Source organism: Sinocyclocheilus anshuiensis, unplaced genomic scaffold (assembly GCF_001515605.1).
Source record: "Sinocyclocheilus anshuiensis isolate Anshui unplaced genomic scaffold, SAMN03320099.WGS_v1.1 scaffold524, whole genome shotgun sequence".
Lineage (NCBI taxonomy): Eukaryota > Metazoa > Chordata > Actinopteri > Cypriniformes > Cyprinidae > Sinocyclocheilus > Sinocyclocheilus anshuiensis.
Window position 1 is genome coordinate 346,802 of NW_015555703.1, and position 15,655 is coordinate 362,456.

General features: G+C 35.2%; 1 protein-coding gene across 1 annotated transcript in view; it reads left to right on the forward strand.

Annotated features, from left to right (window-relative positions):
* Positions 1-14,038, forward strand: part of LOC107671696 (cAMP-specific 3',5'-cyclic phosphodiesterase 4B-like) — a 62,329-nt gene extending 48,291 nt beyond the window's left edge. The window contains exons 8-17 of the mRNA XM_016464621.1: positions 1,214-1,326; positions 4,908-5,001; positions 7,520-7,704; positions 7,804-7,902; positions 7,992-8,156; positions 9,421-9,520; positions 9,675-9,829; positions 11,963-12,085; positions 12,181-12,363; positions 13,199-14,038. Coding sequence (XP_016320107.1) covers positions 1,214-1,326; positions 4,908-5,001; positions 7,520-7,704; positions 7,804-7,902; positions 7,992-8,156; positions 9,421-9,520; positions 9,675-9,829; positions 11,963-12,085; positions 12,181-12,363; positions 13,199-13,486 — 1,505 coding nt within the window. The 3' untranslated portion in view covers positions 13,487-14,038. The remainder of the gene's footprint in view (positions 1-1,213; positions 1,327-4,907; positions 5,002-7,519; positions 7,705-7,803; positions 7,903-7,991; positions 8,157-9,420; positions 9,521-9,674; positions 9,830-11,962; positions 12,086-12,180; positions 12,364-13,198) is intronic.
* The last annotated feature ends 1,617 nt before the right edge of the window (positions 14,039-15,655 follow it).

The window sequence follows — 15,655 nt, forward strand, 5'->3', positions numbered from 1 at the left end:
CCCCCAATTTTTTTTTTTTTTTTTTGCTTTTTGACATTACTTTCATGATATTTAAGCACATTCTCACTCAATACCATAATACAATTCTATAATTCTCATTACTCTAATGCTAAAAAATAGTTGATTATATAATATTTTTATTTTATATTGTTATATTTTATTTTAATTATATATTTATTTTAATATTATATATATATATATATATATATATGTGTGTGTGTGTGTGTGTGTGTGTGACCCTTTCCCAATGGAAAGCTTATTTATTCAGAAGATGATGTATAAATCTTGATGTGAAAAATTGACACTTAAGACTGGTTTTGTGGTCCAGGCTCACACACACACACACACACACATATATATATATATATATAGAGAGAGAGAGAGAGAGAGAGAGAGAGAGAGAAAGAGTTGTATTAAAGTATGTTTTAAAAAAATTTTTTTTTTTTTTTATAATGCTAAAAATAGTATTTGGAAAATGTCCTGGCAGAAAATTACAGCACTTTTAATTTATTTTTTATTTATTTTTTATTTTTGCATCATAATCACTGCATCATACAATGCATTTATGACACTGCATCATGCATTTATGACACAAGAATCAGCATTGAAAATATAGAGTTTTACAAAAATAAAAACTCAAAAGTACACATATTATGATAATGAATTAACAACAATTTTACAAATGCATTGCAGTCCTAAAAATAGGCATCATTTTCTTGTTGTTTTGGGTTGAAATATGACCTGTGATGTGTTTTTTTGTTTTTTGTTTTTTTATGAGATTCATCCATCAAGATAATTTACTAACAATATAATTGAGCATTAATCATTCTCTCCTCAATTTGGTTTCAATTAACTACATTTTCAGTCAACAGAAGAGGAGAGAAATAGGGAATGAGTTTTTGAGTCCCTCCCACTAAGCTCCCCTGGGTCTGAGGCTCATTGACACATCAGCACAGAGAGAGAGAGAGACTGGCAGACAGACTGCACAGTAGGTGAGTTTGGAGACCGAGCTGGTGACACAATGGAAAAGACTATGAAGCGAACAGTGAGCTATTAATCCAGCTACTATCAGTGCAGAATGACTACATCAGCAGCACTCAGCCCACCATGAAAGATCACTGCTCCTCTATCTGCACCGCTCCCGCCGGACCACCTTTTCGGGCCAAGCAGCAGAGGCTGGATCCTGAATACATATCCGTGTGTCTCTTACCAGATGAATCCTACCAGAAGCTGGCCGTGGAGACCATGGAGGAGCTAGACTGGTGCCTGGACCAGCTGGAGACCATCCAGACGTACCGCTCCGTCAGTGACATGGCCTCCAACAAGGTGAGACGGCAGCTCGTCTACTCCCACTTTACCTCTGCGTTGCTGCAAACAGCAGGGCATCTTTATGCATGTTTTCACAGAAATTCAAATTTCAGTACTCTTAGAAATAAAGGTTCTTTATTGGCATCTGTTGTTCCATAAAGAACCTTTAACATCCATGGAAACTTTCCATCGCACAAAAGGTTCTTTATATTAGAATAAAGGTTCTTTCGATGTTCTTTACACTAAGAAAAATGGTTCTTTTAGGAACTGTTCATTGAAAGGTTTTTTAGGGAACCAAAAAAGGTTCTTCTATGGCATCTCTGCAAAACCCCTCTTTTGGAACGTTTATTTTTGATGAATGTATTGCAAACTTTGTTTGTTTGAGAATTTTCTGTTTGTGTTAGAAGAGTAGTTTTTATTGCTTTCACATTTGTCTGTAATTTCGAGGCCTAACAAGTCAAAGTTTTGTTGGAATACCAATGAGATGCAATAAGGAGGATTTGACAATCTCTTGTGGCATTCTGCAAATTCTACTTAAAGGGATGGTACACCCAAAAATGATAATTCGTTCATTCATTCACTCACCCTCATGTCATTGCAAACCTCTATGCACACAAAAGAAGATATTTGGAAGAATGATTGCAGTCAAACACTTTTGGTTCCCATTGACCTCCATTGTATTTTTTATCCATACAATGCAAGTCTATGGAAACCAGAGGTGTTTAGTTAACAACATTCTTCAAAATCTCTTCTTTTGTATCCAGCAGAAGAAAGAAATTCATACAGGTTTGTAATGACATGAGGGCGAGTAAATTATGACAGAATTTTCCTTAAACTAAACTATCGCTTTAAGTATCTTTTATGATGATTTATATCTGATATTCAGAGTTATTAGTTGCTTGTCTTTGACATAGTCATCTTATTACCAGAGTCTGCTGGTGCTGGTTAGTCACAGCTCTCTAATGCAGTTTTGAATCCTGGATTTTGTTTGTGTGTGTGTTGATACATGAATAGAGTAAGTGGTTGGTCTTGTAGAACAGTGTCTAATAGGTTAATACGTCATTAATGATGAGATGTTGACGTGAGATCTAGAGATATTGCCACATTTATATGTCAACAGGAAATCGTGCTATGAGAACTTAATTGATTGCCCGATTGTTACCCAAAGAATGACAGAGGAAACACTGAAAATAATGCACATTAAATATAATATCTTAGTTTATATCCAGTTTGTTGTCTTGATGAAAGGCACCTGGCCCAAACAATTATTTTATCTTATAAGTGATTATTTCAAAATAATTGATTATGGTTGCTTTATTATTTATAGTTGAATATTTCTTTGAACTGGAAAGGCAAGACATAATGAAATTCAGCTACGTTGTGCAAGTCTACAATTCACGTCATCAAATATGAAAGACAAAAGATCGAGTCTTCTTGTCATGCCTTTGAATTTCTCTGAGTAGTAATTGAGTGAGTTCCACCCATGTGTGCAGTCAACATGACTAGCGTGGTCTCAGTGCGCTTCTACCTGAGGCTGCAGACAGAAAGGGGGAGGGAGGTGCTGTGAGTCGTGAGGGAGGAGGGCACGTCAGCGAGGTGAATCACTCGGCACTTTGTCTAACGCATTTCCTGACACCCGTCAAAGTGAGCTCACAGGCACTGCCTTGCCACATGCTCACCAATAGTGCACGAAACACCATCGCTGCAACAATGGGACTATGCTACTCCGAGAAAAGGAGAAAGTTTGGTGTGCTAAAAAGCTGGACAGAGGTGAGTTAGTGCAAGGTTTTGTGGGATTTTTGAACAAATTCTGGCTTTGCTCTGGGTTTTAATGCTGAAGCAACTGATTTCATCTGTGTTATTGGAGATTGGTTGTCCTCTTTTGTTTAAGCGAACAAAAGAGCAATTGGGTTGTTTTGACCCAGTGGTTGGGTTACTACCCAGAAGGTTGGGTTAAACATTTAACCCAACCGCTGGCTCAAAACAACCCAATTGCTGGGTTTGTCCCTATTTTACCCAGCACTGGGTTGTATTTAACCCAACTTTGGGTCAAATATGGACTAACCCAACTTTTGGGTTAAAAATGTAATGTAAAAATTTAACCCAACAGTTGGGTTAGTACATATTTGACCCAAAGTTGGGTTAAAACAACCCAGCATTTTTTAGAGTGTAAGGTTAAATTTAAATAATTGATACTATTAATTTATGTTTACAAATATAAATTTATTTACAATCTTTTAGAATGATATCCTGTACTATAAAATGTATATTATATTTTATAATAATTTATTATGAGGTTAAATTTAAATAATTAATTGAGACCACTAATTTATTAAAAATGCAATTACAAATAATTTAAAAACAATTTCTACTTTTAAAATGGTATCCTGTACTATAAAATATGTATTATGTTTTATAAAAAAATGAATTAAAATAAATTGGAAAAATTAGTAATTGTTAAATAATTGTTTTTAGTTATATAAGTATTTTTAGATTTGAACTACTAAAACATCTAGACTTGTTTACCTCAGTTCAACAGTGTCTGGTTCTAGTATAATATCAGCTGAAGTGCACTTAAACATTGCATTTATGCATTTAACAGAAGCTTTCATCCAATGCAACTTGCAAGACATATATTTTAGAAATTTTGCATTTCCTGGGCAAAAAAATAATAATTGCTTCATTGAGTAAAAATAGGCTGTTGCAAAACCATGTCTATAGCTTCCCAGTAGAACAACGTATTGCGGAAATACAGCTTATAGGAACAGATATGTCACTTGGTATTAAATGTTGAGGATGTGCAGGGCTGATTAATAATTTTAGCATTTGTGTGTGAGTTGACTGCATGTTACTTCTGTCTGGCTGGGGCCTTTTTCCCATGCAAACATTCATGAGAATTTGCTCAGATATAATGATAAAAAAAATACCAAAATACTACAGACCAAAGACCGTAAGGGAATTATAACTAAAGTTGCTTGTAGCAATTGCATATACATTTAAATAAATAGAAATTGTTAGTTCAGCAAGTAAAAAAGCAGTGGATGTGGAGTGTAAAGACAGGAGAGAGAGAGAAAGATAGACAGAGAGAAGGAGGGTGAAAGGGAGACTGAAAATAACCGAGAGAGAAAAAAGACTCAGTGTTGGAAACGCACAGTAGGTAAATGCAGCAGATCTCGTGGAATTCTGTCTGGATCTCTCCTGGCGGTTGCTGTTTATCTGAGCCTGGCTGGGATGTGACAGGGAACACAGAGGGATGAGATGAGGAGAGACGGTGTGGAGCTGCTGGAGTCAGTGCTGCGCTTTAGTTTGAGCTGAAGCGAGATTAGAGGAGTTCAGGGTTTAGGCATCTAACGGAAGACTCCAACATGCCTGAAGTCAACTATTTGCTCTCGGTGTCCTGGGGTTACATTAAGGTGTGTGTTTGTGAGAGAGTTATTCACTGGCACACATTGTTTGCCATGTATTGGACGTTTAATTTGGATGTTGCTTGAGTTTCTTGCATTGCTTGGTTAAAATATAATACGAGGACTGGCAATTCATGCAATGAGAAGTTTAGAAATATTGATACTGTATAAAGACTTGTCTTGTTTGTGTTTTAGTTCAAGAGGATGTTGAATCGGGAACTGACACATCTGTCTGAGATGAGTCGCTCTGGAAACCAGGTGTCTGAGTTCATCTCCAACACATTCTTAGGTGAGTCTGAACATTCTTTTCATTATCTTCATAACTCTTGTAAGGAAACATATTACATAGTGACTGATAGTTCCTTTGTAAACCCTTATTCTAGAAATAGAACATTCATTTTATTGCTTATATGAATAGAATAGAATAGAATAGAATAGAATAGAATAGAACCATAGGCGGAGTGTGTGTAAGGCTGGGGAAGGCTTAGCCACGGGGTCTTGGGGCAAAAATGCCACTAAATTGGACAAAAATGTCCCTGCACAAACAAATTAAATCTATTACGTCTGTTGCTAACAAAGTGTAAATGAATAGAAAAAAATGTATCACTATTATAACTGTTTTCAACATCGATAATAATAATAAATGTTCCTTGAGCATCAAATCAGCATATTAGAATGATTTCTGAAGGATCATGTGACACTGAAGACTGGAGTAATGATGCTGAAAATTCAGCTTTGCATCACAGGAATAAATTACACCTTAAATTATAATACAATAGAAAACAGTTATTTTAAATTGCAATAATATTTCAACATTTTCCTATTTTTAGCATATTTTTGATTAAATAAATGCATCCTTGGTGAGCATGAGAGACTTTTTCAACAACAATATGCAATACTAAAAACCACATTAACCTAGAAAAATAGATATGAGACAAGGTCGACTGATTGTTTCCAAAATCCCACAGTGTTTTTCCTACAGTATACAGTGTTTCATTTAGTGGGCTAAACTGAGAAACCAAAACATCTTGAGAAGCCATACTTCAGATGGTGATAATGATAAAAGGTTGTGGATAAAGAGGTTGTCTAGCTCCTCCATGAAAACACTGATATCTAGAAAGAGGGGGTTTGATGATTGCTGAATGTCTGTGGTTCGCCTGCACCTCTGTTATTCAAACCAGTCTGATCTGGTCTGGCATCTACACAGCAAGAGAGTGTGTGAGAGAGAGAGGAGGGCTGAAACTATAGTCTGCGTCAGATGCCACAGGGTCACTGTACTCCCCTAACCCTGCCGTTCAGAGCCCTACAGCCTACACACTTACTCACAGAGTCATCAGAGGGGAGATTTTCAGACAAACACTCTTAACATGCGGTGTTAGCGAGATAGTCTCACTCTCTTCAAGGTGAGAAACAGAGATGTTTAGAAAGAGTAGAAAGAATGTGTGGTTTTGAGGGACGTCACTGGAGAAAAAAATCAAGAGATCGCTCTTTCATCTCAGGAGACTTGTATGGTTTTTTCATGCTAGTGTCTAAGATGTTTCTCTTAAATGACCTCAGAAAAAAATAACATTAGATACAACTGAGTTGGATTGTCACCAGCATATACTTTAAAAAAAATGATACGTTGGAAAAACAAAATACTCTAATTTGTTACAGTCAATTTATTAGTTTTTCGTAAATTTTATTTATGTTTGGTTCAAACCTTTAATTTTGATGTAATATTTATCAAAATTGTTTGTTTTTTCAAAGACACAAGCATTCACACAAAGATTATTTATTGTAAAGACCATAATTAAGTAGTATATTTTCTTTAGACATGAGCCAAAATGTTACTTAACGTAGGTCAGTATAATACTTTTTTGCTTTTTATAACATAATTTCACCAAATTTATATTTAGCTTAGTTCATTCAAAAATATTTATTTTTCCAGAAACCAAATCATTCATACAAAGTAAAAAGATTATTTATTATAAAGACCATAATTCCGTAATGTACTTTAGGCATAAGCCAAAATGTTACTCAATATAGGCCAATATAATACTTTTTTTTTTTTTTTTGCTTTTTATAACTTAATTTCACCATAACCGAATGCTAAATTACCTATAACATGAAAGTAGAATTTTTACTTAAGATAAAACTAAAAACATTTTGTTAGTCAATGTTTAATTTAGTTTATTTACTATAAATAAAGGCAACTTTAAAAGACCTTAATGTTTATTGTGATGTCTTTTTTAAAATATGCATCATATTTTCTGTTATGTACTAACAAAAGAAATGCACGATAATTTCTACAGTCAATAAAGGTAGCAAATATGTTCAAGAGAAAACACTATTTAAACAAAATTGTTCTTTAACAATTTAATTTTCTACGGGGAGTTTTATTTGCTTTTAGACAAACTGAACAAAACAAGTTTAATCTTTTTTATTTAATTTTGTCATTTCATCTTGTTTCAGTGCATATTTAGTTATCGTATTCCCATCAAACTGCTTAACTTGCATAACCAGTAAGACTATGTCAGCCAGCTTTTCCAGAAAGACCATGGCTGTGCTGATCCAGCTATACAGTACCAGCATAAACCAGCCTGGACCATCAATCTAAGCTTTTCTTTTCATCAGGGAATACTTAGCTGTAGCATAAACTGTTGAACTTGACAGAAAGGTTCTTGTAGGTGGCTTTCACTAACATTGAACTTCATTTTGCTGACTTGAACTCACTCAGTGAGTCTGTAAAGTCATGGTATCTGTTGTGAATTGAGTGTGCGAGTGCTGAAATGAACAGTCACAGGACGAAACCTTTCCCCCTGTAGATAAACAGAATGAACTGGAGATCCCATCGCCCACTCCAAAATCGCGGGACAGAAAGAGGAGGCAGCAGCAGCTGATGACTCAGATCAGCGGGGTGAGGAAGGTCACGCACGGCCCTGGTTTGCCCAGCAGCTGCAGTGCGGCCCGCTTCGGCGTGAAAACAGATTTGGAGGACTTGCTCTCAAAGGTATAGTCGTACGTTACAGACCACGTGTTGCATGAAAATTGTGCACTTTTGTCGAGTTTGTACCGTAATTGGACGTATATCCTCTCTTGCCTTTTGTAGGACCTGGAGGACATTAACAAGTGGGGTCTGAACATCTTTAACGTTTCAGAGCACTCTCACCATCGACCGCTGACCTGCATCATGTACGCCATCTTTCAGGTTAGTGCGCAAAACTAAAATCCCATCTCACATGTCCAGAGATGTGTTTTTAAAAATTAAATGCAACTAAAGCATTTTTTTTTCTGTAGGAGAGAGATTTAATGAAGACATTTAGGATCCCAGTGGAGACCTTTGTAACGTACATGATGACCCTTGAAGATCACTACCACGGAGACGTAGCCTATCACAACAGTCTACACGCGGCTGATGTGGCCCAGTCCACACACATCCTGCTTTCCACACCTGCACTGGATGTAAGAAACTCCTATATGTGACCCTGGAGCACAAAACCAGTCATAAGGGTCAATTTTTCGAAATTGAGATTTATACATCATCTGTATAATACATCATCATCATTTGAAAATCTGGAATCTGAGGGTGCAAAAAAATCAAAATATTGAGAAAATCGCCTTTAAAGTTGTCCAAATGAAGTTCTTAGCAATGCATATTACTAAACAAAAATTAAGTTTTAATATAGGAAATTTACAAAATATCTTCATGGAACATAATCTTTACTTAATATCCTAATGATTTTTGGCATAAAAGAAAAATCTATAATTTTGACCCATACAATGTATTTTTGGCTATTGCTACAAATATACCCCAGCGACTTAAGACTGGTTTTGTGCTCCAGGGTCACATATGTCTTATAAATGTAGTTATAATGTAGTAAAGCTTTATTTATATAGCACCTTTTTAAACAGTTTGCAAAGTGTTTTTAAAAAAAACATATATATGAAAACAAAATTAGAAAGTAAAATAGAAATAAAAAATGTTTCACAACTGCATATAACAAAATAAGAGAATAAATGAAAAAAATCACATTCAAATGCTTAACAACATAAGAGAATAAAATTTTAATGTATAAAAATGAGATAAAATTTAAATAAACAAAAAAATTAAATGCATAAACAAAACAACAGAATAAAATAGATCTAAATTAAATGTTTTTAATTTAAATTAAAATGAAAATAAGAGAATAAAGTAGAAATAAACGAATTTAAAATAAAAATTAAAATACAAGAAGAGATTAAAATACAAATAAATGAAAAAATGAAAATGCATAAAAATAAGAGAATAGAATTTAAATAACAAAACAATGTATAAACAAAATAATAGAACATGGTTATAAACAAAAAAATTAAATACAAAACAAAATAAGAGAATAAAACAGAAACATTTTTTTAATTAAATGCTGTTTCTTTCCACATTCCCACACATACTGCCAGTCATAGCTGTTTCTGAACCCTTTGAACTGATTTTTCTGATGCATGATCCCTCTAATCTCTAAACAGCGTGCAGTGTTTTGTCTGCAGCTCATTTTTGCGTTGTCTTCTTTTAACGCAAAAAATAAACTTGAAAAGACAAGCTGTTTTTATCTGCAAAATATTTTGTTTCATTAAAGATCAGTGGCAAAAAGAGTCAACTGTTGTGTTACAATGCTTAAACTGTGTGCAACATGCTTTACTCAGTTCAATGCATTGGGCAAAGCTGATCTTTCTCTATTATTATCCACAGGAGGTCTTTACAGACCTGGAGGTCCTTGCCGCTATCTTTGCAGCAGCCATCCATGACGTGGACCACCCAGGGGTCTCAAACCAGTTCCTAATTAATACCAGTGAGTGTGTTTTTAATCGACATACTGAAGACTATGTATGTTTATGGATCCAAACTGTTGCAGTTATTGAAACACAAACCATATGATAGAACAAAGCCTCAATGTTATGACTGTTTCATGTCTCTCATAAACATCATTGCTGTCTTTACTGCAGACTCCGAGCTGGCGCTCATGTACAATGATGAGTCTGTTCTGGAGAACCATCACCTAGCGGTTGGTTTCAAGCTCTTGCAAGGGGAAAACTGTGATATCTTCCAAAACCTCTCCAAGAAGCAGCGACAGACTCTCAGGAAAATGGTCATTGATATGGTAGGCATCTTTACGCTTTTAGTGTTCACACAACTCACACAGAAGTTACTTTCAAACCAAGCAGCTTTCTGTTGGTCAAAGTGGCAAATTCGAACACGAGAAAAATCTGTGTGGGCAACTTATTCACCCTCACACGAATCTCCCAATTATGCATATTTGAAATTTCATCGAGTAGGAGTGTTTGTTTCAAAACCTGAAGCATTTTCTCACATAGTTTGGTTCATTGACTGTAGGCATAGATCAACATAGCAATTGTGCTTGAATTCATACCAAAATAATCGGTCTGAGATTGCCTGAACTCTGGAGAGGATTGTTTATGCTGAAAAATGCTGCCTAGGCTTACTGGAAATACGCGGCTCTACCTAAATTTCTGCAAAACTCAATAAACTTACCTATACTTACGAATCGCTGGAGTTTCCAGTTTAAATAAACACTAGAGGCAGTAAAACGCAGACAACTTTTATTCATTTTCACACAAATTATGATTTACAGGGCCAAAGTTTTGTTTCAGAAAGCCTAATTTTTCGCACAATTCCTTGCACAATATTATGTTATGACTTCAAAACAATTTTAACATGCTGCGAGACTTGAAAACTGATACTTTTCAATGTTAGCATCACATATACAGCTTCATATGTATGGGTTTTCAAATGCAGTAGGTTTGCCTGGTAAGGGCAAACCTACTGCATTTGCAAACCTACACATGATATGGCATTGCACTTGTGAGGTGAACCACTCCGGTACGAATCCTGTGAAACTATAGTTTGACAAAACTATGGAAGCCCGTTTCCGCCACTGAATAAAAAATAAAACAAGGTAATTACGACTTTTTATCTCGCAATTCTGACTTTTTTTTCTGAGTTCATATCTTGCAATTCTGACTTTATAACACACAATTGCGAGTTATAAAGTCAAAATTGCGAGTTATAAAGTCAGAATTGCGAGTATATATAAACTCGCAATTCTGACATTATAAGTCGCAATTGTGAGAAATAAAGTCAGAATTGCGAAATTGTAAAATCGGTGCCCAGTGGAGATAAAAGTCGCAATTCTGAGTTTTTTTTCTCGCAATTCTGACTTTCTTTTTTTCTCACAATTGCGAGTTCATATCTCGCAATTATGACTTTTTTTCTCACAATTGCGAGTTATAAAGTCAAAATTGCGAGTTATAAAGTCAAGTCAAGTCAAGTCACCTTTATTTATATAGCGCTTTTAACAATACAGATTGTGTCAAAGCAACTGAACAGCATTAATTAGGAAAATTGTGTGTCAATAATGCAAAATGACAATAGTAAACACTCATTTTTCAGTTAAAGACAGTTCATCATTGAATTCAGTGATGTCATCATCCAGCTCAGTTCAGTTTAAATAGTATCTTTGCAATCATTTGCAATCAAGTCAACGATATCGCTGGAAATGAAGTGTCCCCAACTAAGCAAGCCAGAGGCGACAGCGGCAAAGAACCAAAACTCCATCGGTGACAGAATGGAGAAAAAACCTTGGGAGAAACCAGGCTCAGTCGGGGGGCCAGTTCTCCTCTGACCAGACGAAACCAGCAGTTCAATTCCAGGCTGCAGCAATGTCACATTGTGCAGAGGACTCATCTGGTTCCTGTGGTCAGAATTGCAAGTTTATATCTCGCAATTCTGACTTTATAACTCGCAATTTTGACTTTATAAATCGCAATTGTGAGTTTATATCATACAATTCTGACTTTATAACTTGCAAAAAAAAAAAGTCAGAATTGCGAGATAAAAAGTCGCAATTACCTTGTTTTATTTTTTATTCAGTGGCGGAAACGGGCTTCCATACAAAACAACTCAAACTCGTGTAGAAGGAAGTTAATATATGAATGCATTTTTATATCACTTTTTCTTTCATTAACACTATCGGATAGGTTTAGGGTTGGGTTTGGTTTGGTGTATGGGGCATGTTATTTTCCAACATGATAGAGAATTACCTTTTAGCAGCACTTCCCAGACATTTGAAATCTGAACCCCCGTAATACATGCCTGTACCAATGTAATGAAAATGTAGCCACGGTCACATATATACGTAAACAGACCATAAAAGCCAAAAATCTACAGAAAGCAAATGATCTACAGCACCCTAAGTTTCAAAATCTTTCCATAGGTACTAGCAACAGACATGTCCAAGCACATGAGCTTACTGGCTGACTTGAAGACAATGGTCGAGACCAAGAAGGTGACCAGTTCAGGAATGTTGCTACTTGACAACTATACAGACAGGATACAGGTGAGTTCTGGCTTGTGTCCTCAACAACATATGTTTCTTCACTACTTGTTCCTCAAGTCAATATCATTCAATGTCCTGTCTCACAATGTCCACAGGTCTTACGAAATATGGTTCACTGTGCCGATCTCAGCAATCCCACCAAGCCATTAGATCTGTACCGGCAATGGACGGACCGCATTATGGAAGAGTTCTTTCACCAGGGTGACCGAGAGAGAGAGCGAGGCATGGAGATCAGCCCGATGTGTGACAAACATACCGCTTCAGTGGAGAAATCTCAGGTGGGAGTCCAAAGAATCCTTCACATTTAAGTCATTCCTTGTGGAACAAGAAGTACACTTTAGCATACTTTAGTGTACTTACGGAAATAACATACTTTAAAAGAGTATACTTAAGTGTAAAATGAATGTAATGTTTTCGAACACTTAATTGCATGGTATTTGTAAATTAAAATGTATTAGAATTTATAGCTTTAAATTTATAACTTAAAAGTGTTTTTTGACCCACTTAAGTAGAACTTAAGTACATCTTAATATGCAATTCCATAATTCTATAACCCTTGAAATATGGTTAAAGTGTACTGCTGAATGTATTGACAAGCATTTATGGTAAAATAAAATTTACTTTAATATCATTTCTATTTAAACTTGTATGTCAGGTAGTTAAATGTATTTGCAATTACACATTTGTAATGATGAAGTTGCAATTTAGTACATTTAACTAGTTAAATTTATAATTAAAATACTACTTTAGTGTGTCAGTCAACAAATCAAAATAAGTGTACTTCTCTAAAACATGAAAAAGATGAATAAAACAATGATTTAAAATGTACTTTAAAGTAAAACTTTACATTTGACAAATGTTTTCTTTTTACAAGCATACTTAAGTGTGTTAAGGAACAGTAATTTAAGTGGCCTTATATTATCTGCAGGTGCAGATTTAAAAATATATACTTTTTAAGAATTTAAAATTGTTCAAAAATATACTTAAAATTTGAAGCACACTACAAGTGCACATGTAATGCAATTAAGTGCACTGTTTTGTTTACAAAGGATTGGTCAAGTCGAGCAGTTTCTAGAAGGAACTTACCATGTGGTTTTTTTGTTTTCCTTTTAGGTTGGTTTTATTGATTACATCGTGCATCCACTATGGGAGACCTGGGCGGACCTGGTGCATCCAGATGCACAGGATATCTTGGACACTTTAGAAGAGAACAGGAACTGGTACCACAGCATGATACCACAGAGTCCCTCCCCTCCCTTCTTTGAAACGGGAACTGATGGTGGAGACAAGTTTCAGTTCGAGTTGGAGGTTGAGGAAGGAGCCAAGCAGGATACCGAGAACCTGTTAGAAACAGACTGTGTAGAGATAGTGACGCATTCGCCTTCATCCGTCGAGACGTAGCACTTCACTACAATGGCTGTCATGTTGGCCAAATTTGATGACCGAGCAAAGTGGAGGAACGTTATTCTCCTGCTACCTGAGAATCCCTCAGAATACCACTGTGTTTTTGGGACTCTGCCGTTGTTTCAGAGCCAAAAAAGGGAGTGAGCCTACACAATCTAGTTGGAATTTGCAAGAATCCATTCAAGTTGGACATTGCCAGAATGGACAGACGGGCAGCCGTACCAAAAGTGCCATAAACTGGATTTTCTTAATCAGACATTACAGTCTGATCTGAATGTTGGAGTGGGTTTCTGTGAAGGAGAAATGCTGACCCTCTTATAAGAGGGGTTTGTACTACATTGTCAAAGTGACTTTTTTGTAAAAAAAAAAACAACAACAAAAACCTACTTTTTTTGTACTTGTGTGTTTTGTGACTTTTTTATTGTTGGTGTCACATCCAACTACACATTTGAAAACATGAGAAAGGTTGTCATGCTGAAAGCAAAAGCATGTAATTCCCAGTCGTGTATTGGGAATGCAGTCTTCCTGAATTTTGGACAACAGAATAATCTAGTTCTTGTGCCAGCAAACTTTATTCAAGTAATACAAAACCTTTGTACTTTGTAACGAACAGTTTCTCTTTTAAAAGGCGTTCTTATAAAGCGATTCTTCTGGTACAATTAATGTGACATTTTATGTCGTATTAACTAAAAACACGATCCAAAAAGTCCAGCATTTTAGTGGTTACTCTTAAAGGAATGTTCTGGGGTGAATATAAATTAAGCTCTCTCAACTGTATTTGTGACCCTGGACCACAAAACCAGTCATAAGGGTCAATTTTTCGAAATTGAGGTTTATACATCTTCTGAAAGCTGAATAAATAAGCTTTCCATTGATGTATGGTTTGTTAGGACAATATTTGGCCGAGATACAACTATTTGAAAATCTGGAATCTGAGGGTGCAAAAAAAAAATCAAAATACTGAGAAAATCGCCTTTAAAGTTGTCCAAATGAAGTTCTTAGCAATGCATATTACTAATCAAAAATTAAGTATTAATATATTTACAGTAGGAAATTTACAAAATATCTTCATGGAACATGATCTTTACTTAATATCCTAATGATTTTTGGCATAAAAGAAAAATCAATCATTTTGACCCATACAATGTATTTTTGGCTATTGCTACAAATATACCCCAGCGACTTAAGACTGGTTTTGTGCTCCACGGTCACATCTGTGATGATTGCGTTGATTACCACAGAAAATAATTGTAGTTTTTTTTTGTACTTCCATTGTAAGAGCCATTATAAGTACAGTAAGGAGCTGCTATTATAAGTCCCTCATTGTATCTGTGATGCTGTCGATCAAGCTGCACTATTAAACCCAGATTATTTCTTTTAACCACTTTAATATGAGAAACAAACATCCCAACACTCAATAGTGATATTAAACCAATTTATAACTAATTGTTTTATATACTATTTAAAAATGATCTCTGATTCTGTAAATGTCATTACGATACCTTTATGTCAAGAGACTTCAGATTTAATATGCCCTATTTAATAAAGCCCTATTCATTTCTCTTTATGCGTTTCATTTCTTAGAATCTAAGCTTTTAAAATTCACAGAAGAAAGTCAACAATAAACCTCAATTACACAATCACTGATGTCAAACAATGTGGTTCCTCCTGATGTATGTTCTCACTGGTCAGGAACGGGATGTGGCGAACGTGCACAATATGTGTAATAATATGCACTTTTGCTTACCATTTGTGGTAATGCATTTTATGTGTTAATGCATTTAATAATGGAGGGCTATTATTCACAGAAGCTTGACCCAAGTCGAAATTACGGTTACGATATAAAGCTGTACCTGCAAAACTTTTGCCTTTTTTACTCATGTTTGTCATTGTGAAGTCAATGATGAACATGCACACTCTAGAACAACTGTGATTTCACTGGTGGAATCACTGTAATCTCTATTATTATATTTATTACTATTATATACTATCATTTTTTAGTATTAAACCTCTGTTAAAGTTGAGTTGCACATTTCCTATTTGTCCAAAAAAAAGAGATTAAACAGAGAAATAAATGAAAATGTTTTGGTCTGTAATTGTTGCTGTATTTCTTATGCATACTCTAGGGTCAGACAGCCTAGAATTTTATTTTTCATGGTAACAGTC